At 51.5% G+C, this 24641-nt stretch overlaps 9 protein-coding genes across 9 annotated transcripts; 2 read left to right on the forward strand and 7 right to left on the reverse strand.

The window, feature by feature from the left end:
* Nucleotides 1-134: 134 nt before the first annotated feature.
* On the forward strand, nt 135-3148 carry AYO21_09663 (hypothetical protein; the record flags this gene model as incomplete). The annotated part of the gene is made up of 6 exons (XM_022659592.1): nt 135-186; nt 248-340; nt 412-530; nt 590-812; nt 886-986; nt 1040-3148. The coding sequence occupies 6 exons, from the start codon at nt 135-137 to the stop codon at nt 3146-3148; spliced, it is 2697 nt and encodes an 898-aa protein (XP_022508075.1).
* A 1443-nt stretch (nt 3149-4591) lies between these two features.
* Nucleotides 4592-5966, reverse strand: AYO21_09664 (hypothetical protein; the record flags this gene model as incomplete). The annotated part of the gene is made up of 2 exons (XM_022659593.1): nt 4592-5847; nt 5903-5966. 2 exons carry the CDS (start codon nt 5964-5966, stop codon nt 4592-4594), a joined length of 1320 nt encoding a protein of 439 aa, XP_022508076.1.
* Nucleotides 5967-7538: 1572 nt separating this feature from the next.
* AYO21_09665 (hypothetical protein) lies at nt 7539-10167 on the reverse strand (the record flags this gene model as incomplete). The annotated part of the gene is made up of 3 exons (XM_022659594.1): nt 7539-7759; nt 7821-10017; nt 10078-10167. 3 exons carry the CDS (start codon nt 10165-10167, stop codon nt 7539-7541), a joined length of 2508 nt encoding a protein of 835 aa, XP_022508077.1.
* Nucleotides 10168-11122: 955 nt separating this feature from the next.
* Nucleotides 11123-12496, reverse strand: AYO21_09666 (hypothetical protein; the record flags this gene model as incomplete). Its single annotated transcript, XM_022659595.1, has 8 exons — nt 11123-11201; nt 11254-11698; nt 11761-11817; nt 11884-11979; nt 12037-12169; nt 12234-12269; nt 12322-12391; nt 12450-12496. The coding sequence occupies 8 exons, from the start codon at nt 12494-12496 to the stop codon at nt 11123-11125; spliced, it is 963 nt and encodes a 320-aa protein (XP_022508078.1).
* Nucleotides 12497-13781: 1285 nt separating this feature from the next.
* On the reverse strand, nt 13782-15442 carry AYO21_09667 (hypothetical protein; the record flags this gene model as incomplete). The annotated part of the gene is made up of 3 exons (XM_022659596.1): nt 13782-13810; nt 13864-15279; nt 15343-15442. 3 exons carry the CDS (start codon nt 15440-15442, stop codon nt 13782-13784), a joined length of 1545 nt encoding a protein of 514 aa, XP_022508079.1.
* Nucleotides 15443-16250: 808 nt separating this feature from the next.
* AYO21_09668 (hypothetical protein) lies at nt 16251-18296 on the reverse strand (the record flags this gene model as incomplete). The annotated part of the gene is made up of 1 exon (XM_022659597.1): nt 16251-18296. The coding sequence occupies one exon, from the start codon at nt 18294-18296 to the stop codon at nt 16251-16253; it is 2046 nt and encodes a 681-aa protein (XP_022508080.1).
* An 890-nt stretch (nt 18297-19186) lies between these two features.
* AYO21_09669 (hypothetical protein) lies at nt 19187-20383 on the forward strand (the record flags this gene model as incomplete). The annotated part of the gene is made up of 3 exons (XM_022659598.1): nt 19187-19437; nt 19493-19616; nt 19673-20383. 3 exons carry the CDS (start codon nt 19187-19189, stop codon nt 20381-20383), a joined length of 1086 nt encoding a protein of 361 aa, XP_022508081.1.
* A 785-nt stretch (nt 20384-21168) lies between these two features.
* On the reverse strand, nt 21169-22083 carry AYO21_09670 (hypothetical protein; the record flags this gene model as incomplete). The annotated part of the gene is made up of 1 exon (XM_022659599.1): nt 21169-22083. One exon carries the CDS (start codon nt 22081-22083, stop codon nt 21169-21171), a length of 915 nt encoding a protein of 304 aa, XP_022508082.1.
* Nucleotides 22084-22596: 513 nt separating this feature from the next.
* Nucleotides 22597-23120, reverse strand: AYO21_09671 (ubiquitin-40S ribosomal protein S27a; the record flags this gene model as incomplete). The annotated part of the gene is made up of 2 exons (XM_022659600.1): nt 22597-22967; nt 23027-23120. 2 exons carry the CDS (start codon nt 23118-23120, stop codon nt 22597-22599), a joined length of 465 nt encoding a protein of 154 aa, XP_022508083.1.
* Between the last annotated feature and the right edge of the window lie 1521 nt (nt 23121-24641).

A 24641-nucleotide genomic window follows, 5' to 3' on the forward strand; every position in this document is an offset into this window, starting at 1 on the left:
TATAGGACCGGTCGCTTCTGTTGCCCCGACATCTCTGCGCCTTTGATCGTATGAGGGGAGCATCTGAATTGTTTCTGCACACGCTCCTTTGACCAACTTTGACCTACCAAAGACGATATGAAGCTGAACGTAGCATGGAACACGAGGTTTCTTATAACTTCGAGGACGAGGACCAGTTTTGGACCGGTACGAACACCCCCCCTCCGCAGTCCAGGACCAGGTTGTCTGATTGATTTTGACTCTTTAGCTCTCGAAGAGACAATCTCCCGAGAATGCACTACGCATGATAGCATCGACGATACATTGCGATCCTACATAGAACTCATTGGGTTCTGTCGGGGTATGTGGTACCACACCTTGAGAAAAGAAGCGAAGATACCCAGGCTCATCGTACTCCCATACCAAATCCAGGACGCTTTCTTCTCAGCGACAATGATCTCGTTCGCTGTGCCTTCAAGCTCCAAGAGTCGTCACTCTTCGCGACCCACGCCGACTATATCCGCCGACAATTCGTTCAGTGTCTGATCGAGGTTGGTGGAAGAAAAGCGGGATGCAGGCCAAAACAGAGGCTGATACATTACGTGCGCAGGATGACGAGCCAAACGTCGTGCTAGTATCAACGTCCTTCCTCATCACCCATGCACAATTGCACGAAAGGACATACGAGCTATTGAACGACGAAGGGGCATTCCCAAGATTGATCCATCTCATTTCGAGTCCGAAGCGACATGGCCACGAAGGAATCCACAGACTGCTCATGGAGCTGCTGTACGAGATGTCGCGCATACAAAAGATTAAAACAGGTGACCTGGGTACGTAGGCGATTTCGAAGACACGGCACTCGGCTTCCCCATGGCAAAGACTGATTTCGCCACGTGAACACAGCGCTTGTCGATGATGACTTTGTCAAGATGTTGTTTGAGATTATCGAACAGGTTTCGGACGACGTCAATGACCCATATCACTATCCCACCATTCGAGTTTTGGTAAGCTCACCGAGTCCTTGGATTAAGCGACACGCAATTGACTGTTTCTTCAGCTTGTGCTCAATGAGCAGTTCATGGTTGCTGCCCACGACCCGGCCAATGGTCAGGCTGCGGTCCCTCTTACCAACAAGGTGATCAAGGTCTTGTCTGCCCACGGCAGTGAGTACAAGACCTTTGGGGAGAACATTATCCTACTGCTAAACCGTGAAGGTATTGTCTTCCAACGTGGCTACGATGGCTCTTGTACACTGACGTTAGCAGATGAAACCTCGTTGCAGCTTCTGACCCTCAAGTTGCTCTACCTCCTCTTCACGACTCCCCCCACTTATGAGTACTTCTACACCAACGACCTGCGTGTCTTGGTTGATATATTGGTTCGGAACCTCCTGGATCTGCCTGAAGAGGCATCGTCCTTACGCCATACCTATCTTCGAGTTCTATATCCACTTCTTGAACATACCCAACTACAGTATCCTCCACATTATAAGAGGGACGAAATCCGCAAATTATTGGTTGTCTTGGGCGGAGGCAATCTTGCAGATCAAAACGGCTCCCATGAGGGTTTGCAGCATTGGGGCCATTTTGACGATGTTGACGAGACGACCAAACGGCTCGTCAAGCGATGCGAAGGAGTCAGTTGGCTCATTGATCCGGAAACTGAGCCCCCGGTACAAGCAGAATCTCCAATTGATGAAGGAGCCTCTGATATATCATCGCCAACCTCTCCGTCGAAAGCACTCCCACCGGCCCTTCCAGCACCTCGGAAATTGAAGAAACGAAACTCGTCCAAAGGCTCCACATTGACCATTGGTCAGTATCTCACCCCTCGACTCGAAGGAGCCCGACAATCCAGTTTGAGTATGATGGAGGTTGCAGCGCAAAAAGAGAAACCAGGAGTTATCACCCCAAGTAGGAACCCTGGACTGAAAAATAATCTTCGGGCAGTTATAATGCAAAAGAAGGAGAAACCTCCACCGCCTCAAGCCAGGAGATCTGCCTTTACGCGTATGAAGGCGGAAAGAATGGAGAGCGATGCCGAAATTGCGAAGATAGAGCTACCGAAAGCGGAGCCTGCGCCAAAGGTTGAGGCTGAAGCTCGTACTCAATCCAACAACCATCACCATCGTCACCCACCTATTCCCTTCCATCACCACCATCACCATCATAAGGACCATGGTGTAGCCTCTTCATCGGTGGCGGCGGAGGAGAAAGATCAAGAAAAGGCTCAGCCGCCTCCTATTCCCTCTCATCATAAAGGCCACCATTTTGGCAAGAAGCCCCCACCTACGCCAAAAGCACGGCGCAGGCGTGGTAGGGAGGGTAGTGGTGATAGCACAAGAGAACCAGGCAAATTCAGCTCCAATCTGCCGTCCATTGTCACAACGACAGCAGCCGGCCAAAGAATTGTGGAACAATCCCCCTTCTCACCGGTGGAGAAGGCCTTCAGCCCCTCGGAGCCGGACTCCGCCTCAACAATCGACAGTCGTATGAAGCTCCCGGTCAGCGAGGCGCTAGAACAGGCACAAACAGCAGCCCTAGCACAGATTGAGGAGTCATTGGAGCACGTCGAGCTCAAAGAGGAGGTCCTGGGAGACCTGTCGGTAGCAGAGGGGAAGCCGGAGTCGCCTACAGTGAGAGAAGGTCAGCAGAACGATGCTGCACCTAACAGCTCACATGATCTTCCCCGAGAGGAGGACCCGGTAGACAGGAAACAAGACCGACCAGGCATGTCCCGCGCGCATTCTCAGGAAGAGATCGACCAGCAGTTTCACGATGCTGTTCCCAATCAGCCGCTCTCGCAATCTCAATCTCAAACACACTCTCCGACACCATCCATATTTCTCACCCAATCCCAAACATTATCTCCGTACCCGACTGCTGGAGGGACGACCACGCCTCCCGAACCAAAAACACCTTCCGTCACCATTACCATGGCCACTGGGACGGCAGGAGTCAATACAATGCAGCCGACTCAGACACAGCCACAGCAAATGTCCAGGATGGTCCTCACCCCGCCTGCGCAAGAGCCGTCTCGGGGAGTCCCGGGCCCACAGTATGAATTGGAAAGGAGCCCGTTCCTGACCGACGAGGAGGTCGAGGAAGAAGAGATGGACCCCGTCGACGAAGATGAACGCGAAAGCGAACGCGAACGGGAACGATGAGCAAGGGAAAACTCACGTGGCCCCAAAAAAAGGAAGAAGGGCCATGCGTGTGACAAGCACAACGAGTCGTCAGATACGAGTAGATTGAGTTGGATAGATAGATGGGTATCCGAATGTTTTTGGGTGGCCCTGGCCTGGCCTGGCTTCTGCAGGTGTGTGCGTGTCTGTATGTGTATGTATGTACATAACGTACACAACATGCACACATACTCGGCAAGGAGGTGGATACCTACCTACCTACCTACCTACCCACCTACATACGTATGCCACCGACCAGCCTCCTGTTCACATATACATCCAGTCGTTCATATATATATAAGCAAGCAATTCATTCATCGACATACCTGGGGGTTCTTCGTGTGAAACTTACGGACTGACTGATTGCCTGATTGATTGACTTGGAAAGCCGCACATTTAGTTAGCTACAGTGATTTCACTCCAGATTTGTGAAAAGGAATGCTCGGGTCAACGAGTAAGTATATCAAAGGTGTATTGAACCATCACTTGACAACTGGACAGAAGAGACAACGGTGACGACTAGTTTCGTGGATTGATGCACATGGCCTATCGCCTGCGGTGATTGCTATGAGCTATCTCGTGAGGCCAAGTGACATACATGGCATGAGCGCATAAAAAACACAATAGCCAAAGCTCTACCCATATCCTGTCCTAGACCGGTCATGCCTGCATGCCTGGAACTGATGGTTGAATATAATGCTCTCATACCACCCATATCCCGTCATACGTATTGCACAGTAAACCGAGAAAACTCCATTGATATTGCCGGGAATGCAAGGCTCGAACCGCCATAGAACCATTTCCTCATTTGATGCAGACTAGGGGTTGTTGGATATCATTCAACTGAAATAGCCTCGTGGAACTCGCAATTGAAGAGCATATGGGGGTGTTGTACCGCTGTGCTCGAACTCCAACCTCTTCCTTGTAGATGGGCTATGCAATGCCCGGATCGGGCTGTAGCTCAAGGGCTGAGCGAGTGTTGTTCGCAAGCAAGAGGGTCGACTGATGTTCGGGGTGTTGGGGAATCATGTCGCCGTCGAAAAGAAAAGAAAACAAGATAGAAAAGCTCATCGGCTACCAGCTGGATTTTCCACATCGAAGTCCATCTCGAACGCCGTAGACGCCGCCGCCTCGCGGGAGTAACAAGTTTGTTCTTTGTAATGAAGGTGCAATTTGTCCATTGTAGAGAATCGTCGATCGTGCTTCCAATCTTGACAATTACACACGCGGTTGTCGTACCGTGTGTGGGTTTTCTCCTTGGGTATGCTGAGTTGTCCGTGTAAACTTGCCACTTGGTGCCTCTAACGCCGGGTTTCAGGGTGGATTGATCTCTTTGTGAATTTGTAAATGCTGTGCAACCGGGTGTAATGTGTGCTCTGGAACAAAAGACTTTCGTCGTCATCATAGGATATGATAGAGCGCAAATCAGTGGCCATAAATGCCAAAGTACTGCTCAACACCAAAAGCTCCTGGCGCCTTGTAAGTAGCATCATAGGCCTGGAACAGGAAGATGCCGCCTGGATTCGAGCTGAATGCATCCTTGAGAGAAGAGATCGCACTCGCCTGGTTGGCAGGGGATGGAACAGCCTGGCCATTAGGTGATCCTTGGTATGGCCAGCCGGACTCCGTGACGATGACTTGTTTGCCGTTTGCCTTCTGGGAGATAGGGGCGATCACGCTCTCAACAAAGGTGCCTGCATTATTGGCCGCTGTGTTAGGATCAAAGAAGGCGTGGGCGTTGACGGCGCAAAAGTCGGATGATTGACAGATCTGAGGATTATTCTGATGCGCGGTGAAAGTGTCCACAGCGACAATGTTCTTGTTGAACCCAGCCGCCTGCAGAATGGGACGAGCCACAGCGAGAGCAGCGACAACAGCAGCGGCAGAACCACCGGCATTGACCACTTCATTCCCAATGACGACAGTGTCGACAGGACCCCAGTTTCCGTTGATCATGCCAATAAGCGTGCTCAAATCACCAGCAACATTGCCGATAGTATTAAGACCCAGCATAACTTGCAGACCTTGAGCAGCGGCAGCAGCTGTGGCCACACTAAGATCACAGCCAATGTCGTAGAAGCGAATTTTGGAGAATCCTTGACTGGCCAAGAAGCCAAACTCGGAATCCATGGTGCCGCGGTCCTTGCAACCATTGCTGCCGATGAGTTCGTAGCAGATACCATAGCCACTGCCAGCTCCGGCACTGGCTCCACCCTTGACGCCTTTGTATGAGTTCCCTTTGTCAGCTGCTGCAGCGACGCTTTTTTCAGAGGAGGGGGTATCAGAAGAAGTCGAGGGCTGAATGACGCTCACGACTGGAGGAGGAGAAGAAGCCGCAGCTTGGGAAGAAGGAGCCGGCGGGGCTGGGGGCGCAGATTCGGGGGTGGGAACTGGGACAGAAGCAGGTGATTCAGACGCATGAGAGGCTGACTCGACATGAAAGGGTGAAGCGTGGCCTGGAGGCGGAGTATATGCAGTCGGCACGACCACGGGAGTTGCAGCGGATTGCGAGGCGACAGTGGTTGGAGTTGGGTGATCACGGTATTCGGTGGACAGGACATTGTTGTACTGATCAACCCAGACGACAGCATTGTTGGCCGTGACAGTAACGACGTCAGTGACAGTCGCAAAGTCAGTCTCTATGTGGTGGCGCGCAGGATGCCGATGTCGATGATTGCCTCCTATGTCACAGGTAAGCTTCCAACTAGAGCACATCGGAGACGATGAGAGACTCACCATGGGGAATTGCCAGCACGACCGGGGCGCACAGAGCAGCCAGATGCAAGTTTGTTGCTCTCATAATGGACAGGCCAACGGATGAGAACTGGTTGGAGCAGTGAAAGGAGCGTCGGGACCTATACGGGTGGAAAGCGAAAGTAGTAAGCACTCTGTCGCACCGACCGGCGGGTCTTGAAAAGAAGGGAAGCTTGTCACAAGGTTGATAAGGTGTATAATCATCTTGTATAGAGGAAGAGGGAGATTGTCAGTCGGTGCCCACTTGGCCCATGCACCGTCATCGACGGCTTAAGTAGCCGCCTTTTGTTGGCATAGGCGACGACTAGACAAAGCACAGACAATGATGATGGATATCTGGGCTGTGTCCAGAACGCTGCTTCTGGGAGAGACCAAGAATGCACAAAGGCTTCAGGAGCGACTCACAACGCGAGACGCGCCGGAAGCGTTGTTTCCCTTCCTTTGGTAGCTGCGAACAGGGATATAGACATCATGGCGGAGACGACAAACAAGGAAATGGACCAACTCACCGGCTTGATCTGAAAGGAGTGACTTGATGAAGTCGATAGAGATGGGGCACAGGTCGCGGAAGAGTGAGATTGAATGTCGTTGTTTGGTTATTGCGGAATCCAGGAATGTCGGTTGGAATCCGGGTCCTGAGCGGCAGAATTTATATCTGGCACCACTGTCACTTCACCATCTTTTCACCTTGGCGAAACCGCTCAGAGTGTCACTCGGCCTGATCAGCTGCTGCAAGGCGAGCCGGGTAAACACGGTCATACATGGGCAACAACATGGTAAACCGAACTTGGACCATGTGCTGTGGAGGGAAGCATTTTCGCGTCACCTCGATCACTTCTAGGCCCGAGTCTGGCCTCTATTTTGTATCTAGTGCCGTTTGAGCTGTCGAGAGAAGTGTCATACTAGGCTGTCAGTGTCACTCGAGGCGAGGCTTTCTCCGAGTATGATGTTGATGCGATGTAACTCAACCGGTGAGCATATCCCTACCTTCTGTTGTTGGGTATCTTCTTGCTTTCGACCGGTCAGTCAGTAAATTATCAGCAACTCCATCTCGATAGGGCTTATAACGTTCCATACTTAGAGCCTCTGGATCGATTAGACCAAAGAAGCCATCATTGGAAACGACATTGGGAACTTGCGGTTGCACTTCACTAGAGTGCCACCGACCGCGCTTGGAACTCAATACACCCCAACAGTAACAAGTGCAATTTACATAGGCCTAATGACCCATGGCGGTACACAAGCCGCCATCGAAGAAGCCCTTGGAGTATGAGACGAGGCGCAAACCGAGAGGTAACGTTGACTCTGGAGTCGGAAGGGAGTTTCAATCTTGGCCGGACTGGGTTTAGCCTGGACATTATACAGCCTCGTCAGCCTCGTCAGCCTCGCCAGCCTCGCCGGTCCGCCTTATTTCCCCACAAAGTGATATAAATAGATTACATACTCCCAATGCTCATGCATGCATTTGATCTATCCGGTATCATCAGTCATCACCCTGAATCGCTCTGGTGCCCGCAATTATTATCTTCCTGTCCTAGACTCCCATAGACGTCGTTCCGGCTATGCCAAATCTTGTCCTCTCACAAAGCCCCGGAAAAAATGAGTTGCAACCCAATCGTCAACCGCCTCGTTCACCGTAGTCTCTGGCCCACTTCTCAAACTCTTCCAATCCCTTTTTACTCACACTCGGTCGAATGCTAGCTAAACTGGCTTCGAAATCCATCATCTGAATTGGCCGAATCTGCTCCTTAGGAGTGTACAGCAGGGCTTCGCCGAGATGCCTCAGGGGGCCCATGGCGGCGTCTTTCGCAAGAGCTGTAATGTCGGATCCAGAGTAACCTGATGCGGAGCAGTGAGATTAGTGTGACAAGAGTAGGGTCAGGAGCGTTCAGGAACTTACCCTCCGTTAGCTCCACCAAGCGAGCGATGTCCTCTGGCCCTAGATCATGCTTTTGATGCCCAAGTAACGTTCGAATTTGTGTCTCCCTGGTTTCTGCCTCTGGCAAGGGAATGTATTGTCTTCTCACGAATCGCCGCCTCGCTGCATCATCAATGTCCCACGGGCAATTTGTCGCTGCAAGCACCAGCACTCGACTAGCGTCCCCCACAGTCGTATCCTTCCCAGCTGCTGCTCTTTGCAAGTCCGACCACTGGATGAGAAATTCTGTCTTGCTCCGCCTCGATGCTTCGTGCTCGCTCGACCCGCTTCTGGCACTTAACAGGGAATCGATCTCATCGACGAAAATGATACTCGGCGCCAGAGCCTTCGCCAACGCAAACAAGGCTCGGACGAGCTTCTCTGATTCACCATGCCATTTGCTCGTCAGACTGCTAGCACTGATGGCGAAAAATGTGCTTTTGCTTTCAGTAGCGACAGCCCTTGCAAGCATGGTCTTACCGGTCCCTGGTGGGCCGAACAGGAGCATCCCTCGAGCAGGCTCTCGCAACCCCATAAACAGATCCGGTCTAAGAAAAGGGTATACCACTGCCTCCTTTAACGCCTTTTTGGCAGCAGAAAGCCCGGCAACGTCATCCCAGTGAACTTCATCTCCCTTGACGACAATTTCGTTGATGATTTGCTTGGCGGCGTTTTCATCCACTCCTTTGGGCAAATTTTTGAGAATGTTCTCCATTCTTTTCTCCTCCGGCGACAGACCATCCTCTTCAGGAGACTCCCCATCCGTGGAGGGTGGAGTGATTGTGTTGGCACTCGCGGTCCTGTTGCCACGGCCTCGTCTCGGCCTGTCAAGGTTTCGTTTAGGTGCGTCGTCTTCGCTGTCAGAATGTGGATCCCTTTTTTGGGGAGAGCGACCTCTTGTCTCAAGCGCTGTCCCCGCCGCACCAACTGGTTTGCGGGATATTCCCGTCGCACCACCAGAAGATCCAACTTTTGGGTAAGCTCTCTCAAGGATATTTCTCGCGAGAGGCTGGGGCACGTTATGTGCTCGCGGAGGATACTCTCTTCGATAGGTAATCTCTGGTGCTTTCGGCAAATGAACAGGAGATCTGGTTCTTACTTGGGGACTCGCTTGGCCGACGGGTGACATGTGTTGTGGAATCGGAGGCGTCTTCTCAGGTTCCGAATCGAGGTCGATCAGGCTAGGTGCGGAATCTGGATTCAATTTTAGGCTTTCCATAGATTTGTTGATTGATGATGGTGGTGGTGCAGAAGCCGAGGTTGGGATGTCACGCGTGGAATGCTGTGACAAGTAATCAGGAACACTCAGTAGAGACGACGCATTTGACTTGCGTTGCTCTTCGTATCTGGCTGTCGCATCTTGGTCAATACTCCGTCTTGCAGCTGTTGCGCTGAGTCTGGCTTCGATCGTGGGGTCTGAATCTGGCCTCTGGTTGGGCTGTGAGTTCTTCCGTGGCTGAGATTCCCATGCCAGACCAGCTGCTTTCATAGTCTCTGTTCTTCTGTCACGGTTCGAAGTTGATCGATACTTCATGAACCCCCTCCTCTCCGGGCGTAGTGTTGTCCGCATCGTTTTCCTGCCATGATCGGGACTCGGACTTCTTGAGGCCTTCATGCTCGGGACGGGTAAGGTGGGAGGAGGACCCAAAGGCGACGACCGAATCCGTGAAATAGGGGAAGTGCTGTCATGTGCCACGGTCTCGCTACTCCTGGTAACACCCAGTTGTGGACGTGGAGGCAATGCAGGTGTCGCATTGGGTAGCTCAGACATTTGCATTGGTGGTATCGTCTCTCCTCCAAGCCACGAGCCAGGCTGTTCAGATGTCGGGGGCGTGGATATCGACGGGTGTCCTCTGCTCTTCCCGAGACGCTTCCTTCCACTGCTGCCATTGCCGCTCATATTTCCATTGCCATTGCCGCCTCCGCCTCCGTTTCCGTTCTTTTGGTCTGTCCTGTCTTCCTTACGAGATTCTATGCCCAACTCTTCCCGGCTTCTCTTCAAAGTCTCTAGGAGATCGACTCGTTCCTTACACTGTATCTCCAGTTCTCGCAGGGAGTCGTATAACGCCCGCTCTGTTTCCGACCGGGGAGAGTAATTCGATGAGAGTTTGTAGGCCCTGTAATGGACGATTTGGTCGAGCGCTGCCTTCCATGACCGGAGAGCCTCGGTCTCATTGCTCTGTGAGGTGCCACTGTGTTAGTGCAAGATTATGGAGTTGGAACATGGCGTTTGCATTACCTGGCCTTCGAAAAAGACCGCCGTAGAACATTGCAGATAGGCCTCATCGTAAGTCTTTTGCATTGACGAGGAAGGCTTGCTCCGCAACATCTTGTAGGGATTGCGAGGATGCGAACATGCTCAGGCCAGACAGGAGAAGAGGACGAAGTTATGGCATAGGACTTGTGACTTAATCGGGCGTGTGCAGCGAACGATGGCTGAGCCTCGAAAGGATCTGTCGAAATGGGCCAGAAGGCGATGCGCAAGGACAACTGCAAACTAGGCACTTGAGTCCCGCTGTCCGTTGCCCACTTCCCACTTAACCCACTGTCCCAAGTACACAGCCTGCCCCCCATACGTCACCTGAACAATAACAGTTGCCCTGCAACCCCCATCATACGAGTCCTCATTAAACACGAGGCTCGTCCTTTTGCTTGCGTGAGGCCTTCCAGATTCGCATTACCTCTAAAAGACTTTACATGCGAGATGGCAACTGCACTGGCAGAACAAGGCACGTGGACTCTTGCAAATAAGGTAAACACCGGCACGACCACCACCAACACACTATCGCTCACATAGCATCTTCAATTCTCATTGCTGATTAGCATGGTCTATCAGATGATGGAAAGAGACCGACAAACAGTTGGTCGAAACGCTCATTCCCATCCCACTTTTGGTGTTATGCCATAGATGTACAGTATTATCCCAAAATCCCTGTCCCCCAGGCATCGACAGGTGAAAAAGGGCAAGGACCAGCGCCCCTGCTCCCGTTGCCATAACGCCCTTTAGTTTTTGCAAATATGCATGAGCCCTTCATGCCATGGCAAAGGTTCAGCATCCTCTGTCGAATAGAAATGATTGTGATCATGCTTGAACAGCAGACACAAGTATGAGTACCGCGGCCGACGACCTCCCAAACACACCTCTTCTGGGTATCTTGTATGCGCAAGGATGTTATGAAATACCATTGACGCGCACTTCGCAAGAGGCATTAGATCATGCTTAATCCCTCATTGATTCTGGGAGACGGAACTGCTGAAGCGATGTGCGTTGAACACGAGATCGATCATAACTTATTGGTATGAGATGTCTGTTCTTCCCGAAGCGTCCTCTTGAAGTAAGCCTTTGCCATTTCATATGACGACCTAAAACTTTGTCAGATTGTATGGATATAGACAGGGACCGTTCTGGCCTTACCAGCAGATGGCGGTGCTTGGCATGGTGGTGATAATTCGAGGCCGCCAACCTCTCATAAATCCCCTCCAGCCGAACTCTTTCTTGATAATGGACGCAGCGTGGACTAATCCTCGTACATTGCGTATCTCGGCTTGTTGACTCAATCCTCTCGTCTGGAGCAAAGTCTTGATCACATCCAGCGGAGTGGTAATGCCGGCCGCAAAGGCTCCGGCCAAGCCACCAGCCACGCAATGTGTAATCGGATCATACTCTTTCCGGGGATTCATGACTTTGGAGAGAGATTCGTAGGCCATGAATTGCGTAGCCGTGAAGGGAACTGTCATACATAGTGTCGTAGGGTAGGATACGTAGAACGCAGAAAGACCCTCAGCGCGCCAGACGGAACGGGCGCATTGCGATATCGACCGGTAGGTCGATCCATGTACCTGCATCCGTTGTTTTATGACTGTCGCAGACGGTCAGCATCATGTCGAGAATTTTTGTGCGGGATCTAGAGTGAGTCTATACCATCAAAAGGATTCATCAAAGCGTCACTCGCAATGGTTGCGCACGCTCCGCTCGCAGCTGTAATCTCCAGTTAGCACCTCGGCCGGCCCCATTGCATGCCCGCCAACTCCAGAGGTGACATACCAGCAGCGAGAGGATGATGTTTGCCATCTGCTTTGTTCCCACCTGCAAATTCTTTCACCACTTCGTAGGTGCCAAAATATACGGCATGAGCAGGGCCTGTTATCGATCATTAGATTCGGACGCAGTCTGTGTCGGTCGGATTTGACGACGCACCTGCACCAACAATGACACTGGTCACTCCTCTCCATAGCGTCCGCAGGCCTTCTATTCGATATATCGTAGAGACTGCATGTGAAAGCCCCGTATACAGGCCGCCGGCTGCAGGGTTTATGATTTGCATCCGTGTCTGATTTCAATATCGCATTAGCATTGTATTCCCCGCCAGTGCCGGAAGGTAGACAACTGTGTACCTTCATCAAGTCCACCGGATACATGACTGTATGTTCCTGAGACAATTGTCAATCTTTTATCTCTATCTCTTGATTTTATTTTGCGTACAGCAATGCCTGCGAACGCGCCGGCCAACATATTGTGTCCGAGACCGTAGTTTGGTGGTAGAGCTTCATACCTGCGAGAGTGTCAGTGCTGGTTCTCACCATTCTCGACAAAAAAAAAACACCACTTACTCATATTCTTCACCAGGTACTGCATCCGGGCTGCTCGACACTGACATATTCTCCGCGGGCAATGCCGCTGGGAATTTGGCTGACGCCGCCACGGTTGCAGATGGTATTTTTGTGCCTGCGATCTGCAATCGTTCCACCGAGGACGAGAGGGTTGCTTGGAATAGCAAAGGAAGTGAAGCGACAAATCCTGCGTGACCGGGAGAACGGCTCTTGCGAACAGGGTATGTCGAAGTGAGTGTACAAGTAAAAAAATCGAACCACAGCAATATCAAGTCAGAGCCAGGGCGAAATAATGGCCCGGGCGAGGCACTCAGATCGCTCCAAAGATTTTGGGTCGACCTCACGGCTGCTGCTTAGAATTTTGAGCCAGGGTTTCTTAAGCTTGGGGCTGGCTGGGGTTAGCTAAGATGGCTGGTTGGTTGACGGGCACTGCGGCTTGACAAAGAGTTCACCATCAATGACGCCCCTAGGTGACTCGGTGACTCTAGAGTCCTTCTTTTGGGACACGCACTTGGGTTATGATGCCTACCTACTCGTACAGTACAGAGGTCTTACTACTCCCCCTGCCTGCCCTTGGCCGGGTCACCTCCGCGGTCTGTCCGTGAAGGTGTCGTATGAAAGCTGCCACTCTGCGGGCGGCGACTCCTTCGCTTTGTCTTCCGATCTCGCTCTCTGCTCGCTGTCTAACTCCTATTCCGGCATCGTCTCCCTCGCCCTCGCCTCGGCGTCAACCTTCTTGCTCGGTCGTAATTCACCGACATCACAACAAGGTACTGTACATTCGGTCTCCCAGGCGGGGTTGAAATCGCCCTTGTATTTTGTGTCTAGGTACCTCGTACGTTAGTGATGACTATCCCTACTAAGTGTCGGAAAAGTAGCGACTCCTCCTACGTCGCTAAATTTCCGTCCCTCCACGTACCGCATCCACAAAATGAGATTTTTGAAAAAGCGTTTATTCATGTGTCCTCGGTATAGCGCATCCTTAATGTCTGTCGCAACTAAGGGAATACACTGTATCGCAATACACGTAGGCTCACTCTTGAGGAGTTCCAGCTGCCAACCCCCTCTCGTTCCAGACATGCACTCTGTTCTGAATGAGTAGGAAAGTAATAAGCCGACCCTGCTCCATGCATGAATAATGCTCCCAACGCCCTCTACCGTAACAAAACTCTCGAGTCAAGTGAAAAAGCCCTTGATCTGAGCGCCATCCGTTCATGACAATGCATCCAAATTAGCCTTTCCATCAGGGAACGCCTCGCTAGCACAGCCGTCAACCTGCCGCCAGGTTGGTCATGCGTAATCGCCGTTAGCTATCTAGGTATTCATGATATATCATAGTTCAACATTGAACTTCCATTGGTCTGTCACAATCAGTCAGCAAAAAGTCGCACCAAATTATTCGGGGTCAACAAACCTTTCTTCAGATTTTCGGCAGTGTCGCTCAGAAGGATCTCTCGTCTCCGGTTGCAGTAGGTTGTCTTGTCCAGAATCTCAACCTTCAAGTTGCCGAGCTCATGCACGGGCTTCTCGAACATCTGACTCAGGTTTTCTACCGCCATTTCCAAATCCTTTTGATTGTCCTCGAAGATCTCTGTCATGTTGTTGCGAGCAAGATAAAAAGCAAATGCATAAGTCCATTTCAAGGTCTGGCGACAATTTTGCAGGGCTTTGGAGGCAGTGTCGAGAAATTGAACTTCAATCCACGACATGTTAGATTGGGATTGGAGGCTTGTCATCTTCTTTTCGGTCTTCAGCCACAAGTCTTTGTCGAGTTTGGCCGACTGCTCGTGGTTGGCGTAACGGTTGTAATAGTGCAGATATCGTTCCAGCGAGTGTCGAGAACGTGCCTGAGCATCACGAGCATCGGTTCCTGACTTCTCCTCGAATCGGTTGCAATTGTACCAACTAGTTCCATGCTCCGACCAAGGGCCCATACACATCCAGCAAAACTCGTGTTTACATTTCCGGCAGGTCATATGATTGCAGCCTCCATTCTTCTCGATAGTTGAATTGCACTTCGGGCACTCCTTGGTGTTGGCGGAAATCCAGTTCGAAGTTTCCGAATCATCCTCGCACTTCTTCAACCATTTCTTGACGAGAGCACAGGGGGCCGGGCGGTGATCGGCAAGCGTGCACCCAAAGCAGAACATGTGGTCGTGAGCACAGCGGACAGTCGGGACAATCCGACTGAGGTCTCGTTTCCTCACAGGACAATCCACAGCATATTCACATTCGGGAGCCGGGCACCACTTGAGATTGTCCTTGTCGTCCACATATGTTCTAGTGAGCAGGACATGGTAGCGGTCCATGACACTCTGGTCAACCAACAGCCTCAAGGATTTGGAGTCGACGATCCGGTGGCAGCCATCGAAGGGGCATTCGATTCTAGCAGCTTCCCCTTCGTCTTTGACTTTCTGGGTCAGGTATTGGGTATAACAGGTGGTACAATATCTGTGGTCGCATTTCATGGCATAGGTCTCCAGGTCTGGAGAGTCCTCAAAGCAGATCTCGCAAGTGAAACCCTTGACCTTCTTTGTCTTTGGTGCCTCTGTAAACGTGGGACCCAAGCCAGCGGCCTCGAGAACTTTATCCTGGTTGTCCATGTATGATTCGATCAATTTCTCCTTGTTCCATCTCATGAACCGAAGAAGGATAGCGGTCTGTTCCACAGGTAACTCGATGATGGATGACACTTCCTTGAACTGTTGTTCTTGCTGGGTGTGAATGTCTTCCGGGCTGAGGACCTTGTAGTCGACTTCGTAGGGCTTTTGTGGGTTTGTAAGGATGTCTTTCTCATAGCCAAAGCCACCATCATGGTCTTGATCGAAGTCTATGGTGAGTGATCTTTATCAGTTCTCTGACGCCACTGCAAACAAAGTGGGGAAATACTGACCACCTGGTAGACTGGCAATATCGCTGTCTTGTGTACCTTCATCAAAATCAATTTCATCCCCACTCGGTGGATCCGACATGAATTCGTCTTCTGAATCCATGGCCTTGGGAGACGGCGAGCCGCGGTCGGTTATGGGAGTCGACAGACGCTGCGCAGGGAGATCGGAGGTCTTGCGTGTTTTTATGGGACCGTTGCTTGACGCGGCAGCGACGCACTCTGGAGCCTTTCTTTTCTTTGATTGAGGTGTCGTGTTGGCTTTGATAAGGGCAGCTGCGTCTCCAGATGAGACAGCAGGCTGCGATTTTGGTGAGGGGATGACCGGAGAAGCAGGTGACCAGCGTCTCAGAGACCACTCAAGTGTTCCGACAGGTAATTGGCGGTTGTCTCAACTGGCACAACGCTCAAGGGACAGGGAAGACAGTTTCTGGCACATATCAAGACTATTTTTAAGAGTTTGGACGGGTAGGAACAAAGATGTCGAGTCGAGGCCAAATAATGGAAGTGAAAATGGTTTCGGAGTAACAAAGGAGACATAGGGCCGCCTGCGGGTGGTACCAGAGCCAGACTCACCAGGTACTGGGGGATGGAACGGGGCGGGCGGCGGGCAACTTCAGGTTTGCAGGGTGGCGGTCGCCAATTACTGATGTGATCGTCATACTCCAATTTGCCTGACACGTGACTGGAAAGGAACTGCAAAGCCTCGTCTTCAGGTCAGTACCTCGTAGATATTTTAACTGCCATTTTGATCCTTACTGCTAGGCGTCCATTGTCCAAAAACACACCATGTCTTTTATGGTTCTTCCCAGCAAGAAATCTGATGACACGTGGCGTTGACCGATATTGGAAGGATGATTCATGAATACATGGCATATATCACCCATGGGCAGAACAGCCACTTGGCAGACTGCTCATTCGTCCTCTTCCTCGCTTTCACTCTCGCTCTCAGCGTTTTCTAGCCAGTCGATAAATTGCGAGCTTGGTTGTCTTACGGCTGCCATCTCTGGGTCATTGTTGGATCTTTCATCGGCCCACCATTCGGTGAAGGCCTCTTCACCAAACACCTCAAGATCATAGAGGTCTTTGACGACGAACAAAAGGGTCTTGCCGCCATCTTTCCGCTTGGACAATTCCTTTTGGGCATCAAGCAGAAACGAGACTTGTTCTTCGGTTGCCTGTTCTGCGCCTGTTCTGCGAACAAGGGGATTGTATGCGGTAAGTATCCGCCTGGTTGCATCTGCAGCAGATAGTCCAGCCTCAATTTCCCCATGAATATGCCTCATAAGCGCCACAGCGACTGCTTTGCGGACTTGTGTCTCATCTGCTCCGCCACTGAACCTCAAGCCCATCAACTCGCTAAGCATATCATCCACGTGCTTCCCTTCTTGCATACGCTGGGTGAGGATCGCCACTGTGTCGTGTTGAAATCGGTCGGAGGATTCATCGCCAAAACTTTGACTTCGTGATCCGCCTAGAGAGGAGATTTCGTCTTCAGACATGTCCGAGTCCAGGGTGGACACTGAATCCGCAAAGTCCGGTCTGTTGTATACCAGTCTCGAGAGCTTGGAACTCAGGTAGTCTTCCTCGTCCTCCACGTAAGCATGACCTTCACCTGCGTCACCAACAAACATGGCATCATTTTTCACTTCTCCATCTGCCCGCTGTGGTGTTTTGACGATTCTTGACCCGCTTGGGACTGTGGTGCCAGCGGCGATCTTAACGCCAAAAGATATCAGAACGCCTTCTTCAATGATGCAATCATCGCCTATGAAAGCCTCGTCGCCTATGATAGCACGTGAAATTTTGACATTGTTGCCAACAGACGCATCATCCCATATGTAGGCAGCATCAATCTTGGTATTCCGACCAATATGACACCGTTGGCCGAGTATGCTGTTCCTGATGTCGCACCCTGCACCGATGGTGGTTTCGGGACCGACTATTGTGCCTGCTTCGAGCTTCGTGGGTTTGGCGACAATCACCTTCTTGTCAATAACAACTCCGTCCTGCAAACGCTCGTAGTGTGTATTGCCGAAGACATTGTTTTCGACTGCAATTGATGCGATTACACCTTGTTTCAAATCTTGAGATATGGCTTTATATGACCAGAAATCTGCCGCCCGGGCGGCGTAATGGTCCTTGACGATATATGTGTGGATCGTCTTGCCATTCAGTTCCCAGTCCTTGAGAACACCAAAAAGAAAGTCTTTTCGAGGTGACTGGTTGTCAAAGTTGTCCGACCACAGGCTGAGAACATCCGGCGTGCAAATGTCGATTCTGCAGTCGATGAGGTCCTGTCGAACCTCTAGCTCAGGAGTTTTCAACAATTCCGGATCAATGTGGGAGGTGAACTGACTACCTGGAAATGCTTCCTCATAGTGCAGACATCTATCTTTGGTTGGGTCGATGACAAAAGTTGGCACTACTCCGCCACTGTGGTCGTGAATTCCTGGCTCAGCCTGCCTAAGAACCATGGTCATGATGGCATTTTTGTCCTTTTCTCGTCGGGTCTTGTGCTGTCGTAGAGCCTTTTCAATGGGAAAGTTTGCGATTATATCACCACTAACCACAATGAAGTCTCCAGCCATCAAGTGCTTTTGGTCGAGATCTCTCATTAGGTCACCCACCGAGCTCGCAATGCACCTCAGCAGGATTAGGCTCTCAAAGGGTGAGTTGGAGGACTTCCATCGAGACCCCTCGATGTAGGATTCCACTTGATCGGCATGTGCCCCGGCATAGACATAGACAACTTGGACTCCTGCACTTGCTAGATACTCGAGAGTGTACTCAATCAGCGGCGTGTTGGCCAGAGTCAGTAGACATCTAGGTTTCTCCAGGGTAAATGGGGCAAATCTGTCTTCGAACGTATCTGCGACGACGACAGCCTGTAGAGGATCTTGCTTGTTGTCATCTGCAGACCTGCCTCCGCCTGCAGATCTTGATTGTTTGGGTGGCATAGCTGATTATTGGGCTGCTCGATTTCAGTTTCTTTAGTCTATGCTATGAATGTCGGAGCCTGAGGGAACGTGAATTCGTGACGAGGAATATGTTCTGCAGTCGCATATTAGGGCAGTGATGGCTTGCTCGAGAGCAATAATATGAAATGACTTCTACCCGAGTTTGAAGGGCACGACTCCCTTGGAAGATCAGCCTCGCAGGGACTTGGGCAGATGGAACAAGGCCTGAAATGTCGTGAGTCAATTATGACTGGTCAGGCACTTTGAAATTTCTGGAGCAGATTTCCGGATCTCAGCGATGGGGGATTGTTAGGGTGGCAAGGTGGCCCAGTAGAAAAATAATAGTGGGTGAGTTTTGCTGCAGTTGTCGATTCTTAACTGCGCCAAGCCTCTCCCGCAGCGAACAGGGGACAAGCATCCCAGGCGTCACAGGCGTCAAGCCCCAATTCTTACCTCGTCTTTGGGAGGGTGCACCAAATGTGAACCAGGTGCTTGGTTACTGTGTACGAGGCATGTAGTAGGGGGGCCCAGGGTCCAGAGGTGCGTGAAATAAGTCGTGCGTCATAGTCATGGGAAAAGCGAGAGTCGCCCCCAATCGTTGCCGACCTTTCAACTGCGCCCGTGCCTGATTAAGATGCACTTTTGGATCCATTATTCGTATATGTCGTTTTGGTTGTTGTCATTGTCCGCTGGTTCTGCCACTTGCTCATTCCTACTCTCTCAGACAATTTGAATTTCTGGCTTGCATTCCCTACCCTAGATTCGGGATATCACCTTTGCCTCCTCTCTACTCCTCGAGATTCCACCTCTGTCTGATTCGATCTGTGTCGCTCGTTGTAACCATCACCGCTACTACCCCCTCCAGTAGTCAACCTATCCTCCCTTTCGTCATGTCGACCGAATCCCAACCGGCGAATCCGCAGATGGAATTGGACCCGAAATATGACGACTATGACTTCCCCACGACTGCCCCCGAGAACGAGTCGGGTCATCCTGGCCATACCACCAAGGAACAGGATGCACAAGTGCACCAGCTAAGGGCTATGCTGGAACAAGAAGGATACACGGAGCGGCTGGATACTTTGACTCTGTTGCGCTTTCTTAGAGCCCGCAAGTTCAATGTCGAGAACAGCAAGGCAATGTATGGTTTTCTACGAACAATTGATATAAGCTAGAGACTGATAAAAGGGTTCCAGGTTCATCAAGAATGAACAATGGAGAAAGGAGTTTGGTACTGACGACCTGGTTCGCACATTTGACTACACAGAAAGAGCTCAGATGTTCCAGTACTATCCACAGTACTACCATAAGACGGACAAGGTAGGGCCACAATGCGCGGGTCGACGGTATCCAGTATCACTGACAGATGTCGACAGGATGGGCGCCCTGTGTATATCGAACAATACGGCAAAATCGATCTGAATGCCATGTATAAGATCTCTACTGCTGAACGAATGGTGCAAAATCTGGTGGTAGAGTATGAAAAGGTGGCCGATCCACGACTGCCCGCTTGTTCGCGCAAGGCAGGCAAACTCCTCGAGACTTGTTGCACAATCATGGATATGAAAGGGGTTGGCGTCGGACGAATCCCATCCGTCTACGGCTACCTCAAGTCCGTCAGCGCCATTTCCCAAGACTACTACCCAGAGCGACTGGGCAAGCTATACATCATCAATGCACCTTGGGGCTTTGCCAGCGTCTTCAGCTTCGTCAAATCGTTCCTTGACCCAATCACGGTCGCCAAGATCCACGTTCTTGGCTCGAACTACCAAAAAGAATTGCTGCAACAGGTCCCCGCAGAAAACCTCCCCAAAGAATTTGGCGGCGAGTGCGAGTGCGAAGGTGGCTGTCAGTTCAGTGATGAGGGTCCCTGGAAAGACCCCAAATATGCAAAGCCGCCTAAATGGGCCAGAGCGGATCCAGTTACCGGCAAAGACGCTGCAAACACCGTGCAACCTGCGCCGACTGATGGTGCTCAAGATCCAACCACGGCACAAGCGCCTGCCCCCGCCACAGCCCCTGCGCAGGCTGAGAGTGCGCCAGGCGAAGGACCGAAGATGCCCCTGGAAGAGACTGCAGGATCGTAGGTATTTTTATCTCAGACCATTGTCAAAGATTGCGCAGCAGGAAGAAGCCCCATGGCATGCCTACAGATTTTGAAGAAGGTGGAAGAAACAGAAGAACAGTATGCCAGTACCTAAGCTCAGAGCGATGCCTGGATCTGCTCGCTGTACATTTTGACGATACATTGGCTTTCGGAAGAGATCTTCTGATATTTCCCCCCGAATACACCTCACTTCATGAAGCGTGAGCTTTCTTCATTGTCCCCCTATCGCTTCTTGAGGCAGACCTGGGAACCGTTGCCTACCTAGACAGGCGACCACCAGATTGTTGGTAGCTCAATATAATCTCGGCACCCGCCAACACCTACTAATTGGTCGTTTCTCACACCTTGCATCTCTGCTTGAGTTCCAGTCCAGAGACTGTCCTGTAGATTGGCCTCTGTCGAATAGCGACGGGACTTGATTCGGAACAGCGCGATTGACTCTTGGTTCTGGCGAACGCGGATTCCTTGCAGCACCGTGTCCGAGAACTCTGGACTTCCTTCTGGTCAATGCTCTCTTGAACTGGCGATCAGTAAGGTCGTTCATGTCGTGGGTATTGACGACGAGATGCCACGTCCACGAGGGGAGTGTATCTCCCTTGAGCTAGACATCCAATTGTCTGACCTCTCAATATCCGCAGTTCAATGCCGGAAGCCACGGTGCGAGAGACAACATTGGAATTGTCCACGTCTCTTGAGTCGAGGCCGGGGTTCATGGGGTCATTATCCTGCCAGAGCCAGAAGCGGCTCTGTGTAATCAATAACCGCTCACTCAAACTCCATGGCGACGGTCCTCGCACGTTGAACCTTGCCCAGAGTCTCCGTCAGGCTTGCACCATACACTTGAGCATCAGCTGCGTCCTCGGCTTTGTTAGCGCCGGCCAGAGCAGCAAGCTCGCTCGTTCCGCGTTCATACATGGCGTGGACATCGTCAAACCACCCGTCTCGTGGGGGCTTGAACTTGAGACCGTCGCCGTCTCCTCCCGCGGGTGCCTCTCCCGAGCTCGTAATATGCCGCTCGAATTCCATGTCGTCCGCCTCCATCTCTTCCCTCAACCGCTTCGCGAGCATCTCAGCGCCTTGCGCGGGGGCTGTCCTTCTCAGTTTGCTCACTTGCGTGGTCAACGTCTCGAGTTCGCCGTATAGTGCCGCGACTCTCGCCTGCAGCCGGCTGTCGTAGGGCTCGTAGACGAAGTCGACCCCTTCCCTCTCCCCCTTCTCTTCTCCCTGCTGCTGGGACGCAGACGCGGGAGGCGCCGCGCTGACACCAGGCAGAGTCGTCGCGTCCAGCCCGTTGACGGTGATGTTCTTGCACGCGCCATCCCAGGTGCGCGCAATGAATGCCTCGACGACCTCGCGCACCCGCGCGCGCAGCGGATCCTCGACCGCCGCCGCGTGCCCACTACTCGTCGCACCCGTGTCGTCTTGCGCTTGCTCACCCCTTGTTGTCGCTTGCTGGACGACGCCGTCCAACCGTATTACCGTCGCAGGAGGCTGGAGTCCATCCTGTCGCACCGCAGCCGAGGGGGGGAAGTGGAGATCGAGTTTCTGGCGCGCGCAGCCCGCGAGGTTCGACTGCAGGTACGTCAGGTCATTGGGGGATTGGAGTTCGACTTTGCGGTGGTGCCGGTCTGCGATCGGGTTAGGATGCGCAGCCGCCGTTGGTATGTCTACTGCATCCATGATTGTTGTTTTTTCTTACTGGAGATTTTAAAAGCGTTGGAGGTATCGAGGTGACGGAGGTTTCAAGATCGCAAGGTACCTGGCGTGGGCATGCTCGAAGGGTGTCATGGTTCCTCGCAGGTTGGGGACGGATAGACCAAGTCCTCGTACATAATTACTTGGATGTAAACAAGCTGGGGGTATCGATAGGGGTCTGGTGGAGCGGGCAAGGTACGAGTTTCTACGCGAAAAATGATTGGCCCTGGGGTTTCTACTCTATGTTTTGCCACCCCACGACATAAAAGTGGGCGCCGAGAAATTCATATCCGCCAACACGGACGAATATACGGGTTGGGAGAAAGTCATATCCAAAGGAACAAAAGATTGTGTTATGATGGTGTATTCACATTTTTCAAGTCTGGTAGCCTGTGGCAATGCGGTGATCTTGAGCTATCTGATTAGTCGCCAGACATGCGATATTTGCGATCACTTCCTTGCTGTTCCATCGCCACGTCCCGCTCCATGCTCGTAGTCTTACTTGGACTCGTCAAAGACGTAGGTCAAGTGGCAGCGACCGCAGTATTGTCTGTTGTGCATCGCAGCCATGAAAACACCAGCACCGCACTCCTTGGTTGGGCACTCGCGCCTCAACCGCTCAATCTTCCCATCACCATCGACCTTGTAGTATTTGAGGACAGCCAACTTGGTCTTCTTGCGCTTGTGCTTGATCTTCTTCGGGGTGGTGTAGACCTTCTTCTTGCGCTTCTTGGCGCCACCACGAAGACGGAGGACCAGGTGGAGGGTGGATTCCTTCTGGATGTTGTAGTCGGAGAGAGTGCGGCCGTCTTCGAGTTGCTTGCCGGCGAAGATCAGGCGTTGCTGGTCGGGGGGAATCCCTTCCTTGTCTGGTGGGAGATATCGTAAGCCTCCATGTGCAACTGAGACCAGCTCTTGTGAAACATACCTTGGATCTTGGACTTGACATTGTCGATGGTGTCGGAAGACTCCACCTCAAGGGTGATCGTCTTCCCAGTAAGTGTCTTAATGAAGATTTGCATCGCTGAAGATCTGATGGGACTTGTCAGTCTCTTCTTGGAGGTGGCGATGTAACAGAGGGAGACTGGGATAGTGCAAGAACGAATGCTGAGCAATTACTGGAAGCGCGGTGTCGAAAGCAAGCAGCATGGGTGAGAGAGTCTTACCTCGACAGCAATCTGTCTTCCTCAATCTTCTGAATGCAAAATGTTGCCTCAGTAGGTCAAAACTGGTTGAAGGAAAGAATCTCAAAACTAAAATGTGATAAAATCGGGTGGATGTGCGCAAGCCACTCGGCACACCTGCCTATACCCGGCCTTGGCGGAGTCAACCCCTGTCGCCTTCTCGGCTTTTGACTAGAGCTTCTTCACCACCAGACTACCAAGTTCACTCCCTATCTGTACCTAACTGGGCATCCCATCATTCCCATCGTCTCCACCAAACAAGTATGGTGATGCTGATGTTAGTCTCACTGCACAGAGGAATAAACCTCAAACCTAGGAGCATCTTGCAAGGTATACATGACTGGTAAGCTTGAAGGAGATACGCAAAGAATTCTGCTGGAACATATTGGTACGTGGCGAGCTTCCACGAAATGGGTGGCAAAAGCTCTTATCAGCGTGTCACAAGGTTGGGAGTGGTAAGGCCTTGTGAATTGATCATGATGTTGTGGTGCCCAAGCTGGATTGCCAAACATCCAAAGAGAAGGGCCGCAATTGTCAAGATTTGATGGCTTGATTCAATAGAAAGTTGGATCACTGATATTAGATATGTGAGTTGTTGTCAGACCTAAATCATTCTCACTTGGAGCCCAAAAGTACGAAATATGAGCATGTTCCGGACCATGGTGTTTATTTTTTTGCCGTCAATTGATGAAACTTTTCCGACATTCTCTGCCATTCCAGCCCCTGTCAAAGGCGTCCTTGACTGTGCGGAAAGACGCATCTTCTCACATCGCATTCCATACCATGATTCTAAATACTGATGGGGAGGCATCCATTTACTGGTCTGACTGTGAACCCATCGCTACCACTGCCCAGGTCCAGCCTGGACATATCACGTGACATTGAAGTTCCCTTCGTTGGCGAGCCAGCTCGGCATACCTACCCGGGGAAACCCATCATTGCCATACCAATCCGGTGGTGTTGTTTTGATGTTAAAACTCATAGTACAGGGAGACGGAACTTGGATCCGAGAGTCCTTCTTGGGCCTGAATGAGACATATGTGCATTGCTGACCTCTGTTGATGTACAACTGAGCCTCTATGGAAAGTCATCGGCGCGTTACCTTGGTTCGATTAAATACCTGCTTAGTGCCAAAGCCGGGGTACCAAGATCAATGCAGAGACACCTGCGCAGTCCAGAGAGCACGGCCTAGTTCATGATGAAGATGTACCAGATACTTGGACTTGTCAACGAGATCATCAACCCCGCGGCTCCATCATATATTGAAATCTCTTCGATCCCGAACCTCGGCATCCTGGCTGCCTCTTCCCTGGTCGTGTTGAATGAGCCCAGCGCAGCTTTTAGGCTCTAATCCACCTG

This window comes from Fonsecaea monophora, assembly GCF_001642475.1.
Source record: "Fonsecaea monophora strain CBS 269.37 chromosome Unknown Scaff99, whole genome shotgun sequence".
Lineage (NCBI taxonomy): Eukaryota > Fungi > Ascomycota > Eurotiomycetes > Chaetothyriales > Herpotrichiellaceae > Fonsecaea > Fonsecaea monophora.